Source organism: Acartia tonsa, chromosome 3 (assembly GCF_053477335.1).
Source record: "Acartia tonsa isolate MP-2025a chromosome 3, ASM5347733v1, whole genome shotgun sequence".
Classification (NCBI taxonomy): Eukaryota; Metazoa; Arthropoda; class Copepoda; order Calanoida; family Acartiidae; genus Acartia; species Acartia tonsa.
In genome coordinates, this window is record NC_137262.1 from 46,303,734 (window position 1) to 46,325,347 (window position 21,614).

The 21,614-nt window shown below is 40.2% G+C and overlaps 4 protein-coding genes across 4 annotated transcripts in view; 1 reads left to right on the top strand and 3 right to left on the bottom strand.

Annotated features, from left to right (window-relative positions):
- The window catches only part of LOC145315278 (lachesin-like), a 61,343-nt gene that overhangs the window by 18,817 nt on the left and 20,912 nt on the right, over positions 1-21,614 (top strand). The gene's annotated exons all lie outside the window — the stretch shown is intronic.
- LOC145314345 (uncharacterized) lies at positions 10,911-13,722 on the bottom strand. Its single transcript, XM_080154222.1, has 3 exons — positions 12,812-13,722; positions 12,511-12,578; positions 10,911-12,185 (listed from the first exon to the last, which is right to left on the bottom strand). The coding sequence occupies exons 1-3, from the start codon at positions 12,826-12,828 to the stop codon at positions 11,950-11,952; spliced, it is 321 nt and encodes a 106-aa protein (XP_080010348.1). The 5' UTR covers positions 12,829-13,722; the 3' UTR covers positions 10,911-11,949.
- On the bottom strand, positions 14,619-17,591 carry LOC145314346 (uncharacterized). Its single transcript, XM_080154223.1, has 4 exons — positions 16,492-17,591; positions 16,135-16,266; positions 15,520-15,630; positions 14,619-15,324 (listed from the first exon to the last, which is right to left on the bottom strand). Exons 1-4 carry the CDS (start codon positions 16,572-16,574, stop codon positions 15,240-15,242), a joined length of 411 nt encoding a protein of 136 aa, XP_080010349.1. The 5' UTR covers positions 16,575-17,591; the 3' UTR covers positions 14,619-15,239.
- Positions 18,710-21,190, bottom strand: LOC145314347 (uncharacterized). Its single transcript, XM_080154224.1, has 3 exons — positions 19,981-21,190; positions 19,562-19,648; positions 18,710-19,079 (listed from the first exon to the last, which is right to left on the bottom strand). Exons 1-3 carry the CDS (start codon positions 21,188-21,190, stop codon positions 18,715-18,717), a joined length of 1,662 nt encoding a protein of 553 aa, XP_080010350.1. The 3' UTR covers positions 18,710-18,714.

The following is a 21,614-nucleotide window of genomic DNA, read 5'->3' on the forward strand; positions in this document are numbered from 1 at the left end:
AAGATTAACTCCAGTGTTATTGATTTTATTTTACCCTATGCGGAAAAGTGTTTATTGTGATACATGACCCAAGAACCGGTTCTAATCCAGCATAAATTTATCAGATTCAATACCATACCGGTTAAATATTTGTCTGTTCTTGTATATGGAAATTTACGGATAATTAAAATTGACATTGAATTTGAAATTCACTTAATATAAGGTGTAGAAAACAGGGATCTAAAGGGATAAGACAATGGCAAATTAATTCATGTACATCCTCAATGATGACACACAAAATTACCCCTTCTGTAGATTAGAATTAGTGATTGAAATGTCTGAACACTTAACTTATTAAGGCAACCAATAAAAGTTCAATAAAAGTCCCCAAAGTTGTAAATCCAACGAAAAATACTAAGACTTTGGGGACTAGTGTAAAAAACAATGTCCGCTCCCTCCCTGTGTATAAAATTGTGGCGAGCTGTTTTTATATTTTTTCCATTTGGCATTTAAATTGGATTTCAACAAATTTATACTTAATATAGTTTTAATTTTTGCCGCTAGATGTCTCTAACATTTTAGAAAATCATAATTTTTTTTGGTATTTTTGATATAAGTATGGTTGTTTAAAAATTAAATAAGTATATCATATTCATAATAATTTCCTATTTCATTTTTGTCTGGTATTTTGAAATTTTTTGTAAGAAAGAATAACAAAATCTGAACAACAGACAACAGTATACAATATTTGAAAATTTTCAGCATACAATGGAAAGTATTATAGCCTTTGTCACCTAAGAATAAGTATATGAGATTCTCATTACTTAACTTCTGAACCAGAGGTTAAAGTTAAGCATATCTCAAGTAAAGTATTATGAATTCGCCAATATTTGCAAGGAAGTTTAGATAAACATTGGCGAATTTGCAATACTTCTTAAGCCAGAGCTTACAATGTTTAGTTGAATTATGACGTAAAATTCTGTGAAAAATCTGCAAATAAACATACGGATCCGCTGGGTAGATTAGGAGAATGACTGCTAATTTGCAATGATACGTAAGCTAGAGCTATAATAATAGCCGCGAAAATAAATAGACAAAATTCGCGAATTAGCAAGAATTTGGAGGGAATAAAATAGAGAAAAGCCGCAAATTCGCAATGATTTTGAGGAAAAAAGAGAATAGCCGCAAAAACAAAAAAATAAAAGTCGCGAATTTGCAAGAATTTTGAGGAAAAATATAGAGAATATCCGCGAATTTGCAAGGATTTCTTGAAAAAAAGCCGCAAATTCGCTAGTTTTATCTGCGAATTTTTTGCGATTTATAAAAGGCGAATTTATTAAAGGTGATGACGAAGAATCGCAAATATTTTGCGAAAAATGCTAATTCGCGAATTTTCTCTATTTTTTTTCGCTAAAAATTAGCGAATTTGCATATTATCGTTCTCTCAAAAATCTATTTAACACAGTCGCAATTATTAGCAACTTTTAGCTTGCTAATGTGGTATGCGGCAGCTCTGGACCATGCAGAAACCAAGACATTATAGTGATGCTACGCACCTAGTTAAATCCTGTTATTCTACAATTATGAAGCCACCTGAAAAGATGTCAGATAACGGTACTGATTTTATCTCTCAGTTGTCCTGCAAATGGAGGGAGGGGTGTTACCCCTCCCTCTCCCATCTTAAGCACCGGAACCTTCCCCTTCAACCACCAAGTTATCAGCACCACCTCAACCCTGAGGATAAAGGATCTAAACCTGCCCCCACACAGACTGTTGTTGTCACAAGTAATCATCAAACCTTCCCTCTTTAGTACCCAGACCTACCACTCAACCCCTCTATGCTTATCTACCTATTGTGCTGCTCCATGGGCTATCCTGCCTGCCCCAGACAGGGATAGCCATCTACCTAACCATTGCAATTATCTATGTTTTACTGTATGATTTAGCTTTAACCATCTTTATTCCTAATCCATATGTATTTATATTATGGTTAACTGTATTCTTAATCCCCCCCACCCTTTCCAGGGATGGGGAATCATGATTGCCCAAACTGACTATTGTATATGTATTATAATGCTTTTATGTTATGATCATTTATTCCTATCCATGTAGTTATTGTTTGTTGTATATAGCTTTAGTATCCTTTACACCTTCAATAAAGTGACAACTGAAATAGATGTTGATTCTTGTCTAGTGAATGCTAGAGAAGCGTAGCTTCTCTATAGTAAGGTGTCCACGTCTGTTCACACTGCCGTAGTCTTTATTCGAACTCTGGTGTCTGCCATTTACCCTAGGCAGATACCACAACTTTGGTGACAGCTGTGTGAGATTACGGCGAACCACAAGTGTAGAGCAGACGCGCATCTGAGGCTAAGGTACTCCCAGCAGTGAATCTGGCAAAACTGACGCAAGCAACCTGAATTACCCACCCTGGACAGCAAAGTTTAACTCTGCATCCGGCAGTTGTGGAAGCGAGACAGCGAAATTTGATGAATAACCGCGAGCAGCGCTGATATCTAACGGAGAATTGAGCGCCAAAAGGGCTGAAACAGGCCTGCGGACCGGCTGAAACAAGCCAAATAAGTGTAAACGGCTGAAAATAGGCCAATTTTACTGCAAGAGATAGCAGGATCCGAACCAGTGGCGCTAGCAGGACGGGACATTCCCTGCCGCCATCAGCTGGATTTGGATAAGCGGCGCTAGCAGGACGGGACATTCCCTGCCGCCGATAGGCTGAAACACGCCACATAGCTGCAAGCGGCGCTAGCAGGACGGGACATTCCCTGCCGCCGATAGGCTGAAACATGCCACATAGCTGCAAGCTGCGAGCTAACATACGAGTGTAGTGCACCAGAACAGAGAAAAACTACGTCAACCCCGAGTATCCTGAGAGGCTACAACGCAGCCACCCATCTAGAAAACAGATATTATATCACATTTTCAGGGATTACCACCCTAGTGTGATGGCCAAACAATAGATTTATGAGCAAAGCTTGGCAAACAAATTGTTGTGTTGTGATAAATCTAAGAATAGAACAGGCTTGGATTATTGTGTATTGTGATAACAGCTAAAAATAGAACAGAGTTGGTAAACAAATCTGTTATGCAATTGTGATAAGGACAGAAATAGAAGCTAGATGTAACATAATAAAGACCCTGATATACAATCAAAACAATCTCAAGCCCACAGCACAACAACAACAATACACCCCTTATTCCAAGGGAAGGGGAGGGGCCCCTCTCCATTGAAGGCAAATACAATCAGGATGATATAATAGATAAACCTAGGATTAAGAAGAAAAGGCCCTATTACACCAGCACACAGTTACCCCCCTCCCTCACAGGGGGAACGGACGGAGTTACCCCCGTCCCCTCACGCGCTTCCCCCTTCCTACCCACACTAGACTAAGTCCGTCTGTAGTGTGGGGCTAGCGATCGGACACACAGAGCGCCATTCACGGATAGCGCAACAGAGTGCGGAAAATATCATAAATCCAACGGACGAAGCTGACCAATGAGAGAGCGAGTTGAGGGGTGAGAGCGCGTTTTCCCCGTGTGCGCGGATTTGACGGCGCGGACGCGCGTTACAAGGACAGGAGATTCCACGCACACACACACACACACACACCCACACAGGAGAGGGGCCATTCTATAGCATACATCAGAGATATTTTTTTAGGAGAAAAACTTGCAAGCTCCTCCCTCCCTGTCTACAGTGTGATAAGGAAAACTAAACCAGTTCCTTAAACCCGCTCAGACCCTCAACATCTTCCTAGCCTGCCAACCCTACTTCAAAGCTGAATGGTTAGTGAAACAAATATATGTATATATAAATACCCAAGTGATAAATAAGGTTGTTTTTTTTGTATCATGGGTACAAGTAAGTGAATACTAACCTCACCAAACAACACTGGAAACTGATATGATAACTGAACGAAAGTACGCCCACCCTGTGGACATAGCCTGACTTGCTGCCCCACACTGGGCAGTGGTGGTGTGTACCTGGACCATCGACCTTCATAGTTGTGAACTATATACAGAGGAAGCGTGATTTTTTTTGAAGCAAGGAGGAAAAGCTATCTAGCTCTGGGGATATTCCTATACACGTATATATATATATATGGGCGTGTAGCCATGTATATATATAGATAACCTACCTATCCATATATCCACTAGCGGATACGCTCCTAGAGACATCTGTGATACCTAACATATTCCCTGTTACCTTTAAGCTAAGATCCGCTGGTTGCCACAGAAATCAAGAGCTATACTGGAAAGGAGAACAACTCAGGCTCAACAGTTAAACAAGACGCTGGCACCAACAGACCAACCCCCTACTACTTATCATGGGGGCGCGCCAGCCACAGAAACTCTTGAGCCAGGAGGACCGAGCCTACGGCTACGTGGACTACCACCCTAATTACACAGCTATAGTATTTATACTAGGGGTGAGCCGGCTCGAACCTCCTTGCGGTGCGGCTACTCTACTCTGCTCCTATATCTACAAGATACTGCTTCTGTTATTACTTTGGCCTACTGTGTCGAGTACAGTGAACATCAAACACATGCCAGGTCACAGACCCCTGGTCCCTGAGATGCCCTTGTCTGGAAGGGTGACTGAATGTCCGCTGCACAGCTCCTGTTCAGTTGGTGCTCAACGTACGAGAAATAGCAATACTGGACTGGGGGTTGCTGAACCTGTAGGTGTCCTCCTGGGGGTGTTGAACGATGCAACTGAGCCTAATGAGAAGGTGACAAGCTTCGGAGACTTAGTGGCCAGCCCCAAGATGGACACTACTACCAGAACTGAGATTTCAAAGGGGCCCAGCCCTAGGGCCAGTACCACCTGTTTCTGGGGTGGAAAGGTCCTCCCCGGCACTGGCCTCACCAATCTGGAGGATGGGGAGCTGTCCCAGGGGAATAGGCTCTTCACCCAGATGCCCGACGCGTACCTGGGGGTGGGGGAGCCGCCACCCAAGCCTCCCTGGGAGCCCCCAGGCATGGAACGACTGGGGACCGGCCTAAGGATGGGGACTGGTGACCTGCTGCAGTGGAAGACTTTACCCAGCACGGAGAGAGCAGGGTTGACCAGCAGCAGTGAGGCTGTTCCCCCACATTCCAAGACCAGATGCCGCTACTCTGTTGAACCACTGCACATGTCCCAGCCAAGTTCCCCCATGCTGCTGAAGATGGAGGCCCACCAGGATGCAGAGCTCCAATTAGGAAAGTCAATAAGAAGGCCACCCCTTGCCAAAACCAGAACCACCGCAGGGGCTCCCCACCAGCCGCTGACGGAGCCTGGCAGGGACGCAATACTAGCTGGCAACTCTGGCCCAACTCAGGTGGCTACCAACAGTCTGCTGACAGTCCGGAATACAGTTCAGGCTACCATCAGTATGGCATCTTCTGGGCCTTGCTGGTCCACCTGTGGGTACCTGTCCACACACTGGCCACAGGTACCCCCCAGAGATCATAGCCCCCTTTCCGACTGGCACCATCAACAGCCTTTGCTACCAACCACCTGGCATACCCAGAGGCAGGATCCCTCATGTGGAGAAGCACCTGCAGAAGCTAAGGCCGAGGCTGGCCTCGCCACCCAGGGGAGGAGAGCCGCTGTTGGATGGAAGGAACCTGTGTGTATGGGGAGGAGGCTGAATGTAACCAAGGAGCCACCACAAGCAGCCCAGCACCGCCTGACCCCTAGTAGGGGAGACCCTGTTTGTCAGCTAGTGCCCCAACTGGAGGAGGAGAGACCTGGCAGGTTGATACACCCTGGGGAAGCCGGCCTGATGGGACCCAGCTGGACGAAGGGGCGCTGCCGCTTCAACGGCCACACAGCCGCCAAGTGTAGAACCGGTTGGGACCGGGCAACGAAGAAACACCAGGCCGCCCAACAACCTGCATGCAACCAGTCTGCCACCCAGGTCCACCTGGAGGGAGATGCCCAGCCGTCACCCCAACTAGCTGCCGCCGCTGGGGCCGCGGCTACCCAGGAGTCTGTGTCTCAGATTGGGACCATGGTGGCCAGGATCAACGTGCTGGGAGGAGCGGCTGAACCCAACCGGGTTGGCCTGGACCTCAGCCGCAACCACAGGGGACCGGTGTCCGTAACCCCTGTCACCCCCAGCAAGAGCCGAGGGGCGCTACCCAGCGCCACCGGGACGGTGTACGGGGAGGCCCTGGCGGCCGCCGAGTGGGAGAGGCAAGAGGCGCTAGCCAGCGAGTCTGAGTCGATGTATGGGACGCCAACCGGCGTCGCCACCTGGAAGGAACGAGAGGTGCTTCCCTGCACCACCAAGCTGATGTCTGGGGCGACAACCGTCGCCGCCACCTGTGAAGACTGGGGGGTGCTATCCAGCGCCCCACGCTGGTGCCTGGGGCGACAACCGTCGCCGCCACCGAGAGACCTGGACCCCTGTGAAGACTGGGGGGTGCTATCCAGCGCCCCCACACTGGTGCCTGGGGCGACAACCGTCGCCGCCACCGAGATACCTGGACCCCGGAATGAGCCCGCAGCCCCAGAGGAAGGGGTGACACCCGTCACCCCCAGCCAGCCAGAGCCCCCAGCCAGCAGGGAGAGTCCAGCTGTCCCTCACCTTCAACTGCATCCAGCTGTCTACCTCCCTCAACCAAGCCAGGGTAATTGTATTGCACTGGTGTACCAGGAAGTTTGGGCTGGGCCAAACTTGCCTGCGCCCCCTGCATCTGCCCCAGGAGCCAGGGTATCAGCCATTACCAGCCAAACTGAAGAAGCTTTGACCGCTGCCTGGGGAGTAACACAACTAGATGCGCCAAGTGCCGAGCCTAACCATAGAAGTAGAGGATCCCCAACAATTATGTCTACCCAAGATGGAGACAATGTGCCTGGACCCCTTCAGGCTAGGGGAGGAAATCCGGAGCCTTGTGCCTCCAGTCCACTAGCAGCAGTGTCCGTGGATGGGCCTGTCTCCCAGCCAACTAGAGCGGAGCCACCCTTGCAGATCCAAGACAGCCTCCGGCATAAAGGGTGGACTGTTACCTTTCCCTACCCCGCAGGTCGGATTGCCATGCACCACCCTGCCAATGTCCAGAATGAGCCTGAAGGAGGCAACGCTCCTACAGTATGCCAACCACCACCTGCCCGCGTTGACAGAGACCCTGGAAGCCGAATGAACCTGACCAGCTCCGAGGGCGAAGAAACTGCGCCTGCATCCAGTAGCCAGCCTGCCAGCAGCAAGGTGACCAACACGATGGAGACCACCAGCCCAGTGGAGAAACCTGCAGAGGTGTACACCAGGCGGCTGTTGGTCCAAGCCCCCTCATGTGCTGTGCCACCCCTGGAGGTTGCCAGGGTGGCCTCAGAGGTACACATCCAACGGCCAGAAGATCCAACAGGACCAGCTACTCCAGCAGATATAGCCGATTCCGTTAGACCTGGGGAGGGCTGGAGTCCACCACCGTCCAGCAACTGGTATCCTGGCGGACCCATTCCACAAGGACAACAAACTGAAGGCCGCAACCACTGTCGGAAGTCTGGCGGTGCAGACAACCCCTCCAGCCTTCCGAGGGGAGAGTTGTGGTATGCGGCAGCTCTGGACCATGCAGAAACCAAGACATTATAGTGATGCTACGCACCTAGTTAAATCCTGTTATTCTACAATTATGAAGCCACCTGAAAAGATGTCAGATAACGGTACTGATTTTATCTCTCAGTTGTCCTGCAATTGGAGGGAGGGGTGTTACCCCTCCCTCTCCCATCTTAAGCACCGGAACCTTCCCCTTCAACCACCAAGTTATCAGCACCACCTCAACCCTGAGGATAAAGGATCTAAACCTGCCCCCACACAGACTGTTGTTGTCACAAGTAATCATCAAACCTTCCCTCTTTAGTACCCAGACCTACCACTCAACCCCTCTATGCTTATCTACCTATTGTGCTGCTCCATGGGCTATCCTGCCTGCCCCAGACAGGGATAGCCATCTACCTAACCATTGCAATTATCTATGTTTTACTGTATGATTTAGCTTTAACCATCTTTATTCCTAATCCATATGTATTTATATTATGGTTAACTGTATTCTTAATCCCCCCCACCCTTTCCAGGGATGGGGAATCATGATTGCCCAAACTGACTATTGTATATGTATTATAATGCTTTTATGTTATGATCATTTATTCCTATCCATGTAGTTATTGTTTGTTGTATATAGCTTTAGTATCCTTTACACCTTCAATAAAGTGACAACTGAAATAGATGTTGATTCTTGTCTAGTGAATGCTAGAGAAGCGTAGCTTCTCTATAGTAAGGTGTCCACGTCTGTTCACACTGCCGTAGTCTTTATTCGAACTCTGGTGTCTGCCATTTACCCTAGGCAGATACCACACTAATTCACAATTTTTAGCAACTTTTAGCTTGCTAATTCGCAATTTTTAGCCTTTACATTTCGCAAAATTTTCGCGAATTCGAAATTTTTCGCAAAAAATACAAAAATTTTGCTAAAAACTGCTAATTCGGCTTTAATCCCTTGCTAAAGTTCGCGATTTTGCCTGGCGAAATCGCAAATTTGTCCGCTGGGTAGCTCTTTTTGTTGAACGGCTAGCTCTTTTCGTTAATTGAGACAAGTTAAAAATCTTATGTGATTTAATTATTGTTTTCAACTGATTTTTGGAATACTGATTCCTATTACAACAAGGTACAGTGATATGAGCGAAACATTTCTATACTCAAATCCTAAAAATGTAAGCATGTTCTTAAACAGTATCCTTTCTTCAGTTCTGACACTCTACAAGTGTTCGTTTGTCCTATCATTTCAGAGATACGCTTTTATGGATTTTATTATCCTTGTTTTTCATAAGTATTTGTTTTTATGAAAAGGAATAAATAGCAAAAATCATATTAGTGCTCTGTATCTTCTGCTGTGCGGCTTTCATATGCCACACAATAAGCAAAAGTTTACATAGCCGTAGTCATGCGGCTTAGGGGAAAACTAAAACACAGGTTAGCATATACTTTCCTAAGGCACACGGCTATGTCGTAGCCGCAGTCAAACTCGATAGAATAAGTAGTTGCTGATGCCTGATTATAACGATTAATAATACAATCAGATATTTCTAAATTCATTCAAAAGAAATGCGAATATCAGATAAGGTTTTCTTTTGAAGGTTGCTACCATATACGCTTAATTACTAACCATTTTTTATAGGGCTATATCATTACACACAAGTAGAAATATGTTAGAAAAAACCGAAAATAATCATAAATACTTTTATAACAGTAACAGGATCTGTGTCTGTGTAATCGAAGGTTATCGCTAACCGCTAAACCGATATGGTTCTCCTTTACAGTGCAGCTTCGCATAGATCCTTAAACAGCTACTTATGTATTACAAACAAGGACAACACTTATTGAGAATGAATCAAATAGATAAGCCGAAATTTTTTAAAAGCTATAACATAATTGATGCTTCAAAATGATTATTATGATTAGATAGATAGATAGATAGATGTATTTCAACATAAACAGATATTGTCAAAAAATATACATCATCATCAATTTATGCATTATTAGGTACTTTCATAACCTTGGTAATCACAAACTATTTATAGGGAAGCTTCGCTACTGAAATAGATCAGAAAGATTGTTGGTATAAGATTTTGGCAATTGTATCATTAATTATTGCACTGTCATTCCTTTTTAGTAGTGCGGCTAATATACAGTTCTTCCGTACGTCAATCTAGCATTTTGTCACTACGAATTGGCGGTTTTTTTTCTGTTTTTCTTTTATATTAAACGTCTAATAATTAGAAGTTTAATGAGTTATCTGATGAATATTTAGAAATTTAATGTTTCTAAATTATTAGAATCAATGTGGAATTTACGTGGATATGATTATTTTCGTCAATTTAGGTTGATAACATGGACAACACTTATTGGTCATTTCGATCATCCAGTAGGAGGGGAGGGGATAGGGTAAAGGGAGTCGATGGGATTTATTTGTATTTTAGCAAGCTACAAGTTTCACTTTATTTGAGTACATGATAATTTGATGTAATTTCAAAATAATAATAAATCCATTCTTATTGGTGACATTTACTGGGTAGTTGTACAGTGAATACTGTTAGCTTGTTATTGCTGCGATACTTATGGACAAATACATGTTTCTAACCGTGCCTGCAGATATAAATACTCAAAACTAATATAGAGATAAAGGAATAAGAATATAAGCTCAATTATTATTTCAAATTCTTGTTCCTCAACAAAAATCTACGAAAAAGAATTTTGTTTCATAATCAGTGTTGGTGTAGAGAGGTGTCAACACCTTTCTGAAAATTGAAATTTCATATTTGGGTCTGGTTTAGACTTTCAACTGGTTTTTAAATTGTATAAGGTTGATTTCCCTGAGGCTTACAGTCGGCTGCCGAGCATTGTCTTTTTTTTTCACTTCCTAATAGTTTCACAATCTTCTGGTGATTCGTTGTGAATGCCACTAGGCATAATAACTGTCCATTATTGTTATACATTTTTCGCCTTCAATTATCGTTTGAAATTGAGGTAATTTTTTCTTCTAAGAAGAACATACAAACAATGTTTATTTTTATATACACATGATACCTATCAGTATAACCGTGTGAGTGATAAGATCAGTAAAAGGTGAACTGAAATTAGTTTCCGAATGTGAACACAGTTTCCTAGGTGTTTCCCAATCCTATCTCAATACTTGCTACTAGCTAAAAAACCTTCAAACTTCCAAAAAAAAAATCAAAATTTGAAAAATTAAAACTTTGAATGTATAATGTATAAATCGTTAATACATTCAAATTTTGATTTCTTTTTGAAGTTTGAAGGTTTTTTAGCTAGTAGCAAATATTGAGATAGGATTGGGAAACACCTAGGAAAATGTGTTCACATTCGGAAACTAATTTCAGTTCATCCAGTAAAATGATTACCCAGGACGGAATTAATACCATAAAAAAACCTAGTTTTTACCACTTTTACGGTAAAATTTTACCAGCCTATACGATTTAAAAGGTGGTAAAATTTTACCGTAATCGTGGTAAAAACACTTTTAGTGGTACTCCGAGACGCTTTTTACCATCGATTTTTACCACAATTATCGGTAAAATTTTACCAGATTTCCGGTAAAATATTACCATTTTAGGACGCAAATTTATACCAGATTTTGACCAATTTTTACCACTTTTTTGGTAAAATTTACCAGAAATTTGCGGTAAATTTTACCAAAAAAGTGGTAAAACTGTTCAACACCTGGTAATATTTTTGCCCTAAACTGGTAAAATTTTACCAGAAATAGGGTAAATATGGTAAAAATTTACCAATAATTGTGGTAAAAACGGGTGGTAAAAATCACGAGAAAGTGGTAAAAAACGACCTTAATTATAGAAAAACCTCGCTTGTACACAAAACGCAAAAATAAAAAAAAAATTGTTTTCATTATTAACTTTATTGATTGAAACACTTAAACATATTTTTTTACATAATGATTTACATAGGTACGATAGCGCGATACTATATAGGTATATATTCACAGAAATTTTCTTAATTAGTCTATAATTCTAGACGTGGTTTAAATGACCAAATATTACATAGTTTTACAGATAATATAACTGCATGTTTAATCGGTTTAAGCTGAGAAATTAACACAAATATACATAGGTTTTAATTGCTGAGATCTGGATTCTAATTGTACTTTATACTAGAACATTTTTATACAAGAAAAATATATTACGAAGTTACTTTCCATTATTAAATTTTCAAAAATTTTGCTATATAGGAATAGCGGTTTCAAATATAATATTATATGAATATTTTCATCGTCAGAACAAAACTGTCAAACTGTCATATAGATTAATGTACGTACAAATTAAAGGTGGTTAAACATATTTTTGACTCAAGATATCTTGATATATATCACTTTTTTATCACAAATAGTTTATATATGATCTGACTGGAAGGACTATTATACATCAGCTTACTTTTGTCCTTCTTTTCTTTGTTTTTGCCTCTTGTGAAAGAAGACGCGGCAGTCTGGGCACATATAGGTGCATTCGATGAGTCTCGTGTTCAATGGCAGCTCGCTTCGGGGACTGCGTCCATGGGCGCAGGTCTTGATTTTCCCCGGTGTTGCACTTCTTTTGCGCCTACTCAGTTTTGATGCTGGAGGGGGTGGTTCAAACATCTCCTGCTCATCATCTGACACCCCATACACTGAAATTAAAATATTTTTTAAAATTACTTTTTTTTACAAAAAAATACTTCAATTTTACAATAGTTTTTTTTTCTAGCCTAACCTAACCTAGTGTATTAATAGAAAGAGTAATATTTCTAGTTTTAACCTAGCCTAGCCTAGCCTAGCCTATTCTAACCTAACCTAACCTAACCTAACCTAACCTAACCTAACCTAACCTAACCTAACCTAACCTAACCTAACCTAACCTAACCTAACCTAACCTAGTGTAATAATACAATGTAGTACAGAAATGTTTCACTATATGCTTTGGGCACAGTCGCTAGTATAAATATTGTACTATACCTGGGCTTTTTGGTCCTGGATTCTTTATGTTCTCATAAATTATATCAAAATCCGGTTGGTCTTTCATCCTGAAATTAAACAATCTATACTACAAAGTAAAACGATTTTTGTTTGTATGTAGCGAAGGATCTTGTTAACCGCTGAACCGATCGGGTTCTTCTCATAGGTACCGGCAAGGGAAGGGAGTGGCAAAAGAAACTTTAAGGATATACTTCATATTAGAGGGTTTAGCGTACAGAAAAATCATTTACAACACAGTCGCCAGGATAAAGTAGTAAAAACTATTTTTAAAAAATCTTACTTTGCTGGTGTTTCCATAACAGTGACTTCCTTAACCTCGTTCTCATCCGAATTTTCTGGAGAGCCAGCTGCAGCTGTTTTGTTCCTGAATTAAACAATATATATATAATAATTTATTTAAATTAAGTAGTTAACTTTTTGGTTCCACATTTACCCCTTCCACCTTACCCAGCTAGAGGCGTACTTGCTAGTACTCGCTTTTAATAAATAAAGGAACACGTTGAATTTGTCTTTACAGAAAAATCATTTACAACACTGTCGCCCGGATAAAGTATGAAAAAATAATATTAAAAGAAATATCTTACTTTGCTTCTCCTTCCATAACAGAGGCTTGTCCGACCTTCTGGTCATCCTTTTGTGCCGCCGGACATTTCTCGGATTGCTCCCTGAATTAAGCAATCATATTATTATTAAATAGTAAACTTTTTATGGTCCACATTTACCACTCCCACCTTACCCCTAGAGGCATACTTGCTATAGTTTTGTAATATATAAAGGTGAATTTGTCTGTACCGAAAAATCATTTACAACACAGTCGCCCGGATAAAGTATGAAAAAAGATTATTTAAAGAAACTAGTGGCTACGCCCCTAGAAACCTCTAGGGGCACTTAAGGTTGGAAGGGGAAAAATCAACATCTTCCCATTTTCAATTTCATTTTCAGAAGAGTAAAAATATTTTTTGGGGGAGGGGGTGAAGACACCCTGCACAAAAATAGTTTAAAACCTTTCCAGGACCTATAAGAAGCTTCACTTTAAAGGAGAACAATATCGGTTTAGCGGTTATCCTTCGGGACAGACAAAAAACGCTTACTACTTTATATAATAGGATATCTTACTTTGCTTCTCCTTCCATAACAGAGGCTTGTCCGACCTTCTGATCATCATTTTGTGCCGCCGGACATTTCTCGGATTGCTCCCTGAATTAAGCAATCATATTATTATTAAATAGTAAACTTTTTATGGTCCACATTTACCACTCCCACCTTACCCCTAGAGGCATACTTGCTATAGTTTTGTAATATATAAAGGTGAATTTGTCTGTACCGAAAAATCATTTACAACACAGTCGCCCGGATAAAGTATGAAAAAAGATTATTAAAAGAAACTAGTGGCTACGCCCCTAGAAACCTCTAGGGGCACTTAAGGTTGGAAGGGGAAAAATCTACATCTTCCCATTTTCAATTTCAGTTTCAGAAGAGTAAAAATATTTTTTGGGGGAGGGGGTGAAGACACCCTGCACAAAAATAGTTTAAAACCTTTCTAGGACCTATAAGAAGCTTCACTTTAAAGGAGAACAATATCGGTTTAGCGGTTATCCTTCGGGACAGACAAAAAACGCTTACTACTTTATATAACAGGATATCTTACTTTGCTTCTCCTTCCATAACAGAGGCTTGTCCGACCTTCTGGTCATCATTTTGTGCCGCCGGACATTTCTCGGATTGCTCCCTGAATTAAGCAATCATATTATTATTAAATAGTAAACTTTTTATGGTCCACATTTACCACTCCCACCTTACCCCTAGAGGCATACTTGCTATAGTTTTGTAATATATAAAGGTGAATTTGTCTGTACCGAAAAATCATTTACAACACAGTCGCCCGGATAAAGTATGAAAAAAGATTATTAAAAGAAACTAGTGGCTACGCCCCTAGAAACCTCTAGGGGCACTTAAGGTTGGAAGGGGAAAAATCTACATCTTCCCATTTTCAATTTCAGTTTCAGAAGAGTAAAAATATTTTTTGGGGGAGGGGGTGAAGACACCCTGCACAAAAATAGTTTAAAACCTTTCTAGGACCTATAAGAAGCTTCACTTTAAAGGAGAACAATATCGGTTTAGCGGTTATCCTTCGGGACAGACAAAAAACGCTTACTACTTTATATAACAGGATATCTTACTTTGCTTCTCCTTCCATAACAGAGGCTTGTCCGACCTTCTGGTCATCATTTTGTGCCGCCGGACATTTCTCGGATTGCTCCCTGAATTAAGCAATCATATTATTATTAAATAGTAAACTTTTTATGGTCCACATTTACCACTCCCACCTTACCCCTAGAGGCATACTTGCTATAGTTTTGTAATATATAAAGGTGAATTTGTCTGTACCGAAAAATCATTTACAACACAGTCGCCCGGATAAAGTATGAAAAAAGATTATTAAAAGAAACTAGTGGCTACGCCCCTAGAAACCTCTAGGGGCACTTAAGGTTGGAAGGGGAAAAATCAACATCTTCCCATTTTCAATTTCAGTTTCAGAAGAGTAAAAATATTTTTTGGGGAAGGGGGTGAAGACACCCTGCACAAAAATAGTTTAAAACCTTTCCAGGACCTATAAGAAGCTTCACTTTAAAGGAGTACAATATCGGTTTAGCGGTTATCCTTCGGGACAAACAAAAAACGCTTACTACTTTATATAATAGGATATCTTACTTTGCTTCTCCTTCCATAACAGAGGCTTGTCCGACCTTCTGGTCATCCTTTTGTGCCGCCGGACATCTCTTGGATTGCTCCCTGAATTAAGCAATCATATTATAATTAAATAGTAAACTTTTTTTTTGGTCCACATTTACCCCTCCCACCTTACCCCTAGAGGCATACTTGCTAGTTTTGTAATATATAAAGGTGAATTTGTCTGTACCGAAAAATCATTTACAACACAGTCGCCCGGATTAAATACCAAAAAAAGAAGTGAAAAAAATTTCTTACTTTGTTTGTGTTTCCAAACAAGCGATCTCCTCTTCCAAAGAAGCAATTTTTTGCTTTGCTGCCCTAAGGTCTTGTTTTATTTTCTGCATTGTCTCCCATCCATCGTCGTCCCTGAAAAATAAAAAAAAATAATACTAAAGTAACAGGATGTCCGTGTTTATGTACCGAAGGATCTCGATAACCACTGAACAGATCGGGTTCTTCTCATAGGTACCGGCAAGGGAAGGGAGTGGCAAAAGAAACTTTAAGAGATATACTTCATATTAGAGGGTTTAGCGTAGCTGCTAATTTGAAATATCAGGGGTGTATATCCTATATGGGATCCCCTGTTCAGGTGGTGGGGGGAAAATAACTAAAATATGTGTGGTAGGACCAAAAATTTTAGTTCTTTCAATATTTCTCCATTTCCGTCCCTACTTGGTGAGATAAAAATAGGTGGGAAAAAAATACAAAATTTTGTACCACGGGAACAAAATAAATCTTGTGCGTAATGTACACCCCTGAATGAAACTATAATTATTCGCCATAACAATAATGTTTATCCTACTCTTTTCAATCCGGCTACTACCACCTTCCGAACAGAAATAGAATGGTAACAAAAATAAATAAACTTACGTAGTGCAATCCAAAGTTAGGTTCAAATCTTCTGTATCAGACGATTTAGGAGGGGTATCAGGCAGGTCATCCAGCTTAGCAGGCAGCTCAGGCTCAGACACACTCATTTCGTTCTTCTGTTTTTCGCTATCACTGAAATATATAAATATATATTATATATCCCAGGTAATCGGACCTTTGCCCAAAGAAGTAATTACCAAAAAATATGTAATATGTATTTATGTAATTATGTTGTGATGGATTGTCGAATCCGATTCGATGAATGGTTACCAAAATATAGCTAGGGACGGACGGACGGACAGACAGACAGACAGACATCATTCTACTTCGTTTTATACATATTAAAATATTACTCACCCACTTGTGGTTTCCGGCTTCTGTTCTTCGTGCTGTTCGTCTCTCTCTAAGTCGGCTGCTGCTGTGGCTGTCATGTCGGACATTCTATATTAAATTTGAAAAGAAACAAATTATCACTGGTATTAAATTTTCATTAATAAATGTCCAAAAAACTGACGTAGGGAATTTTAATATAATAGGGTGGCCAGCAAGATCACATATTGGTATATCTTATATTGTAAACAAGTATATAGACAAATTTAACATTTACAAAAAGTTTATACAAATTTGAAACGTTCTCTTTTTTAATTACAGCACATAAACATTACGCATTTTACCATGGAAATCTACCACCGTATTAATTAAAACATTCCCTACGATAACTGTCATATATATAATATTTTTATACAAAATTAAACAAATATATAAAATTAACAAAAGCTAGTTCTGAATACTTTTTTTCCTTAGTTTAGGGGGTAAACTACAACTGCTATATACTGAATTACAAAAAATGCGACAGATTATACAACAAAAAATTTTCAGTTTAAGCTCTTAACTTTAAGCTCATTAAACTTAATTGGTGGAAAGGGGTAGTTTCACAAAATGCATTTGAACTTAATTTTGTGAATTGCATATTTTTCTTTGTTAAGATGGTAAAAGTACGTGGTAGAAAATTTAACTTTCTTCAAATTTATGCCATATAAATAGAGTTTAAACACATTTAAACAGGTTCAAATATACGGTTCACTAAATTAACTTCAAATGCATTTTGGGAAAAGACTCCTTTCTAGATATTATAAAAAAAAATTGAAGATGAAACTTATGAAATCAAAAAAAATTACATATAAATATATATATACGTAAAGTCCTGGAATTATTGGGATTGACTGCGACCTATAATCAGGTCTTCGTCTTGTTCTTCGTCTTGTTCTTCGTCTTGTTCTTCGTCTTGTTCTTCGTCTTGTTCTTCGTCTTGTTCTTCGTTTTCAGACGAAAGTTCCGACGGATAATACTTGTCTCCATTCTGCCAGGGATGTATATTCTACATGGATCGGATGTATAATATTTTTTCCAAGTCTGCTCAGGGATGTATATTATATTTCATTAAATATAAATAGATGGAGGTAAGAAAAAAAGGTAATAATTAAGAAAACTGAAAACATTTGTAAATTTTAAAAATTTTTAGCCGTGGACAAACAATATTTCTTGTGCAGAATATACACCCCTTTCCCGAATCAGCTGTAATGTAGCTGCCAAAGATACCGTAATTGTTTATGTTTTGAGAACATTGTTGAGAACTTGCTCTCTGTGGTGGTCTGGAGCTTGATCTTTTCTTCTTCTCTAACTCATCATCTTCAGGCCTGTGTCCCTGTTCCCACAATCTTTGCTTCTTCATGTTGTCCTTTACTCGTTTGTTGGCATCTCTTCTTGTCCGAGCCTCACCACGCTGGCCGAAATCGGGCAAATGTGTATTTGTTCTGTTCAACATTTGCTGCAGCTTAATTTGGTTAGGTTGCTCACTGAGTTGACTATTACTACAACCTTGCTCTGGACTGAGTTGACTATAACTACAACCTGGTTCTGGGTTTACGTCTTCATCAGGATTTGATGTGCCTGCGCTTTCAGCATATTCCCGGCTTGAATTAATTTGTGCTCTGCTCGTGCTTGCTCTGCTCTGGTTTCTGTACAACACCGCATCAATTTGATTCGTTGATGGAAATGTTGTTTGTTTTCTGGGACGTTTAGGACCTTCTTTGGTAGGCTTTGGCTTTTGGGCCACTTTTGCTTTTGGCCTGCGTTCTTCTTCTTCTTCTTCACTACTACTACTACTGCCAGTTCCAGTGTCTGGGTCTGATTGATGACCTTCATCTGTATCATCACTCTCTGGTGCTTCTTCTTTGATGTCAGAAGGTAATTCACCTTCTTCTCCATCTTTTTTCCACTTTGCTTTTTCTCCTACAAAGAAATAAAAAATGTTAAAGCAAATGTACATAATTGTAGCTTCAATATTATTTCCATACCTATATGAACATTAGTTACTATTAATCAGATTCAAATGAAAACAAGCAATATTTTTTACCCTATATTAATATGCCAATCAAAGATAAAAGGGGGAATTTTGCATTGGCAGTTGCTTTATAGGGGTACAATATGGAACTGTGAAGAAACGGCGTCGCCACCGCCGATAACCGCCAATAAAAGCCCCAAAAAAGTGTCACTTTCGCCCCCCCCCCCCCCCATTTATTACATTAAGACCTGTAACTTACCGTCAATGTTGATGAGTTCTAAAATTTCCATTTGGTTGTATATAGAAACATTTGAGCCTACTGCAACAACCTCATAATGACCCGTGTGGTTGTGAATTATAATGGCAAGTTTGGGTAATATTATTCCACATGGATGTATCCGAATTTCCTTACTTGCATTGCCGTCATTCTTGCCCTCATTGTCCTCAACCTCCACAATTTCGTCACTCTGGTTTCCGTCATCTTCGTTATCCACCTCGAATGATGGTTCATTGTCCAGCTGTAAACTTTTCTTGGTTTTTGCTTCGGCTTCCAATGCGGTTTGCCTTCGCTCCCGGTTCTTTGGAATGATCGCCACATCATCTAAATAATTATTATAGTCATTATTTCAAATAGTATAAATGTTACCCAACCCCCCCCCCCCCCCCTCCAAGGAAATAGCTTAAAATCACCGCAGGACCAATACACAGAAGAGTAGAATCCGATCTCCAGGATAGAATTAATACCATAAAAAACCTAGTTTTTACCACTTTTATGGTAAAATTTTACCAGCCTATACGATTTAAAAGGTGGTAAAATTTTACCGTAACCTCGATCGATTCAGTGGTTACTGAGATCTTAAGCTTCTGACGGCCGGACAGACATTAAGCTACTTAGTATTATAGATAGCGGCTGCGCCCATACAAATTTTAGCCTAAAACCCTGTCAGGGCCTGTACGAAGTTTCCCTTAAAACAAAATTAATCCACAGGGTTTTTATCTAAGACTACTTCTCAACTAAAATATTAATAAACTTAAATTTAGGTGATACAGTTCCTACGTTTTTCAAACTATAAATAACAATACCTTCGGCATCCTCATCATTCTCATCACTGCTGCTTTCCTCCACGACACTTGTTGCCTTTCCAGTCACCTGTCTCTCGTTACTGTTGCCTGTAAATAATTAATTTATACATTAATTTTATACGTTTCCAAACAAAAAGCAAGTACTGAAAACATTTTTTCCACCCCCCCACCCCCCCTACTTGGTTGAAAAAAAAATTTTAAAAGGAAATGTGTTGTAGGAGGGATAGAATAAATAAATCATAGAGTTCTTTAAATATTTTTCAATTTTCCCCCTACTTGGTGAAAAAAAACTAGGGGGGGGGGGGAAGAAAAATTTAAAAAAAATTAGTAGCAGAGGAAAAAAAATCTTGTGCAGTATATACACAATACGAGGAAAGATAAAACTTATAAATAATAATTAATGTTCAACAAATATGTACCTGTGATTGAATTATTTCGTCCATAAAATTCTTTCTGTCTTTGCAGTGGTGGAAAGTTTGGTGGTTGTTCATCATCTTGCATTGGGACTGTATCATCAAGATTTCCCACATTTTGGCCCTCATCGTCTGTTTCAGAAATAATTATCTTCTTCGACTTTTTCGAGCCCTTTCCATGCTTCTTCCTTTTGGAGCTTGTGATGTTTTTAAATACATTTACTTTGGGTTTATTATTGGACTGGCTGTTGACAATTGGATCTTCATATAACCTACGTGGCTTTACTGGGTGCTTTACTGGTTCTGGAGTTACTGCTGGATTCTCCGCGGGTGGTATGCGTAAGTCATTCCCAATCTGATCATCATTTGAATTCATTTCAACGTCGTCGCCTCCGTCATCAATTACAAGCTCCTCACCATTGTTGCTTTCTTCATCAGCAATGTTTTCCATACCATTTTCTTCAACAGCATTGCCTTCAGCTTCATTGTCTTCACCATCAGTGGATACATCAGCAGTGGAATCATCAGCAGTGGAATCATCAGCAGTGCAATCATCAGCAGTGGATTCATCAGCAGCATTCATCTTTCTATTTTTTGAAATTCTAGTTGCTTTCTCACTGGCATTGTGAATCTTTGTCTGTTCTTCACTCATTTCTGGTTTCAAATTGGTTGTGGCGTACGAATAATACATTACAGCTCTTTGTATAACCTTCTTATTACTATGGACTGTCTTGAAAAATTGCTTGGGGTTCTTTGCCATGTCTGCATAATTTTTGATCTGAAATGAATTTCTCGACCCGTCATTGTTTATTCTCAAGTAAATCGGGTTCTTTCCTTGAACTTCGTGGGGTAAGCAACCCATTGAGTGGGCACCTAACATGTGGTAAAATTTCTTGTCTTCGGCTGTAACACCTGGTGTTGAAGTTGTGATTGTCTTCGGTTTAACACGCCGCTTAATTCTTTGTATCTCTGCAGGGGCCAGATAAAATTCACACATCTGTAAGGCTGATCGTTTCTGTGCCTTTTCCTTCTTGTCTTTCTTGTCTTTCTTGTCTTTCTTGTCTTTCTTGCCTTTCTTATTGCTTGTCTCCTTCCTTGGCTTGATTTCAAAAACCGGTTCATACTTGTAGTTTGGGGTTGACAATGCGCGTTCTTGTTTTCGCGTTACCATCCCTCGAAATAGCCTCCAGCAGACAGGATCCTCATTAGCAAGCATATAATCTTCGGCCCTCTTCTTATTTTCACAAAAACCAGTCGCGTCCTCTTTAAAAGTGTGTTCGAAATTGCGCAAGAACCTAGATAAAAAAAGGGTTTATATCAAAACAGTCTCAATATATAACATATAACATATATCAAGAAAAGATGAACTAAAAGTCTTGCCACATAAAAAAATACATGGTACAAAATTGAAATTCTTTGAAACATATGCCATAGAAATGTAGTTTAACAATTTAACAAGAATACAATATGCAGTTAACATTTCGTGAAACTACTTTTTTAACTAAAGAACATTGAAATGCATTTTGTAAAACTACCACTTTCACATTTAATAGACGCGGAATAGATGCGATAAATAATTGAATTACCTACAAGCTTGTATGTGGTTCCTCACTAGAAAAAGGTCGCTTGCAGACACATAG

What these genes read in the sequence shown, in the direction of transcription:
- LOC145314346 (XM_080154223.1), bottom strand. Translation starts at nt 16,574, where the DNA reads ATGTCCGACATGACAGCCACAGCAGCAGCCGACTTAGAGAGAGACGAA. An exon ending in AAGCCGGAAACCACAAGTGG is followed by an intron (nt 16,267 to 16,491) that starts GTGAGTAATATT and finishes TATATATTTCAG; the next exon opens with TGATAGCGAAAAACAGAAGA. An exon ending in CTAACTTTGGATTGCACTAC is followed by an intron (nt 15,631 to 16,134) that starts GTAAGTTTATTT and finishes TTTATTTTTCAG; the next exon opens with GGACGACGATGGATGGGAGA.
- LOC145314345 (XM_080154222.1), bottom strand. An exon ending in TCCAGGACCAAAAAGCCCAG is followed by an intron (nt 12,186 to 12,510) that starts GTATAGTACAAT and finishes TTTTAATTTCAG; the next exon opens with TGTATGGGGTGTCAGATGAT.
- LOC145314347 (XM_080154224.1), bottom strand. Translation starts at nt 21,190, where the DNA reads ATGCTTGCTAATGAGGATCCTGTCTGCTGGAGGCTATTTCGAGGGATG. An exon ending in ACGAAATAATTCAATCACAG is followed by an intron (nt 19,649 to 19,980) that starts GTACATATTTGT and finishes AATTATTTACAG; the next exon opens with GCAACAGTAACGAGAGACAG. An exon ending in GAATGATGAGGATGCCGAAG is followed by an intron (nt 19,080 to 19,561) that starts GTATTGTTATTT and finishes ATAATTATTTAG; the next exon opens with ATGATGTGGCGATCATTCCA.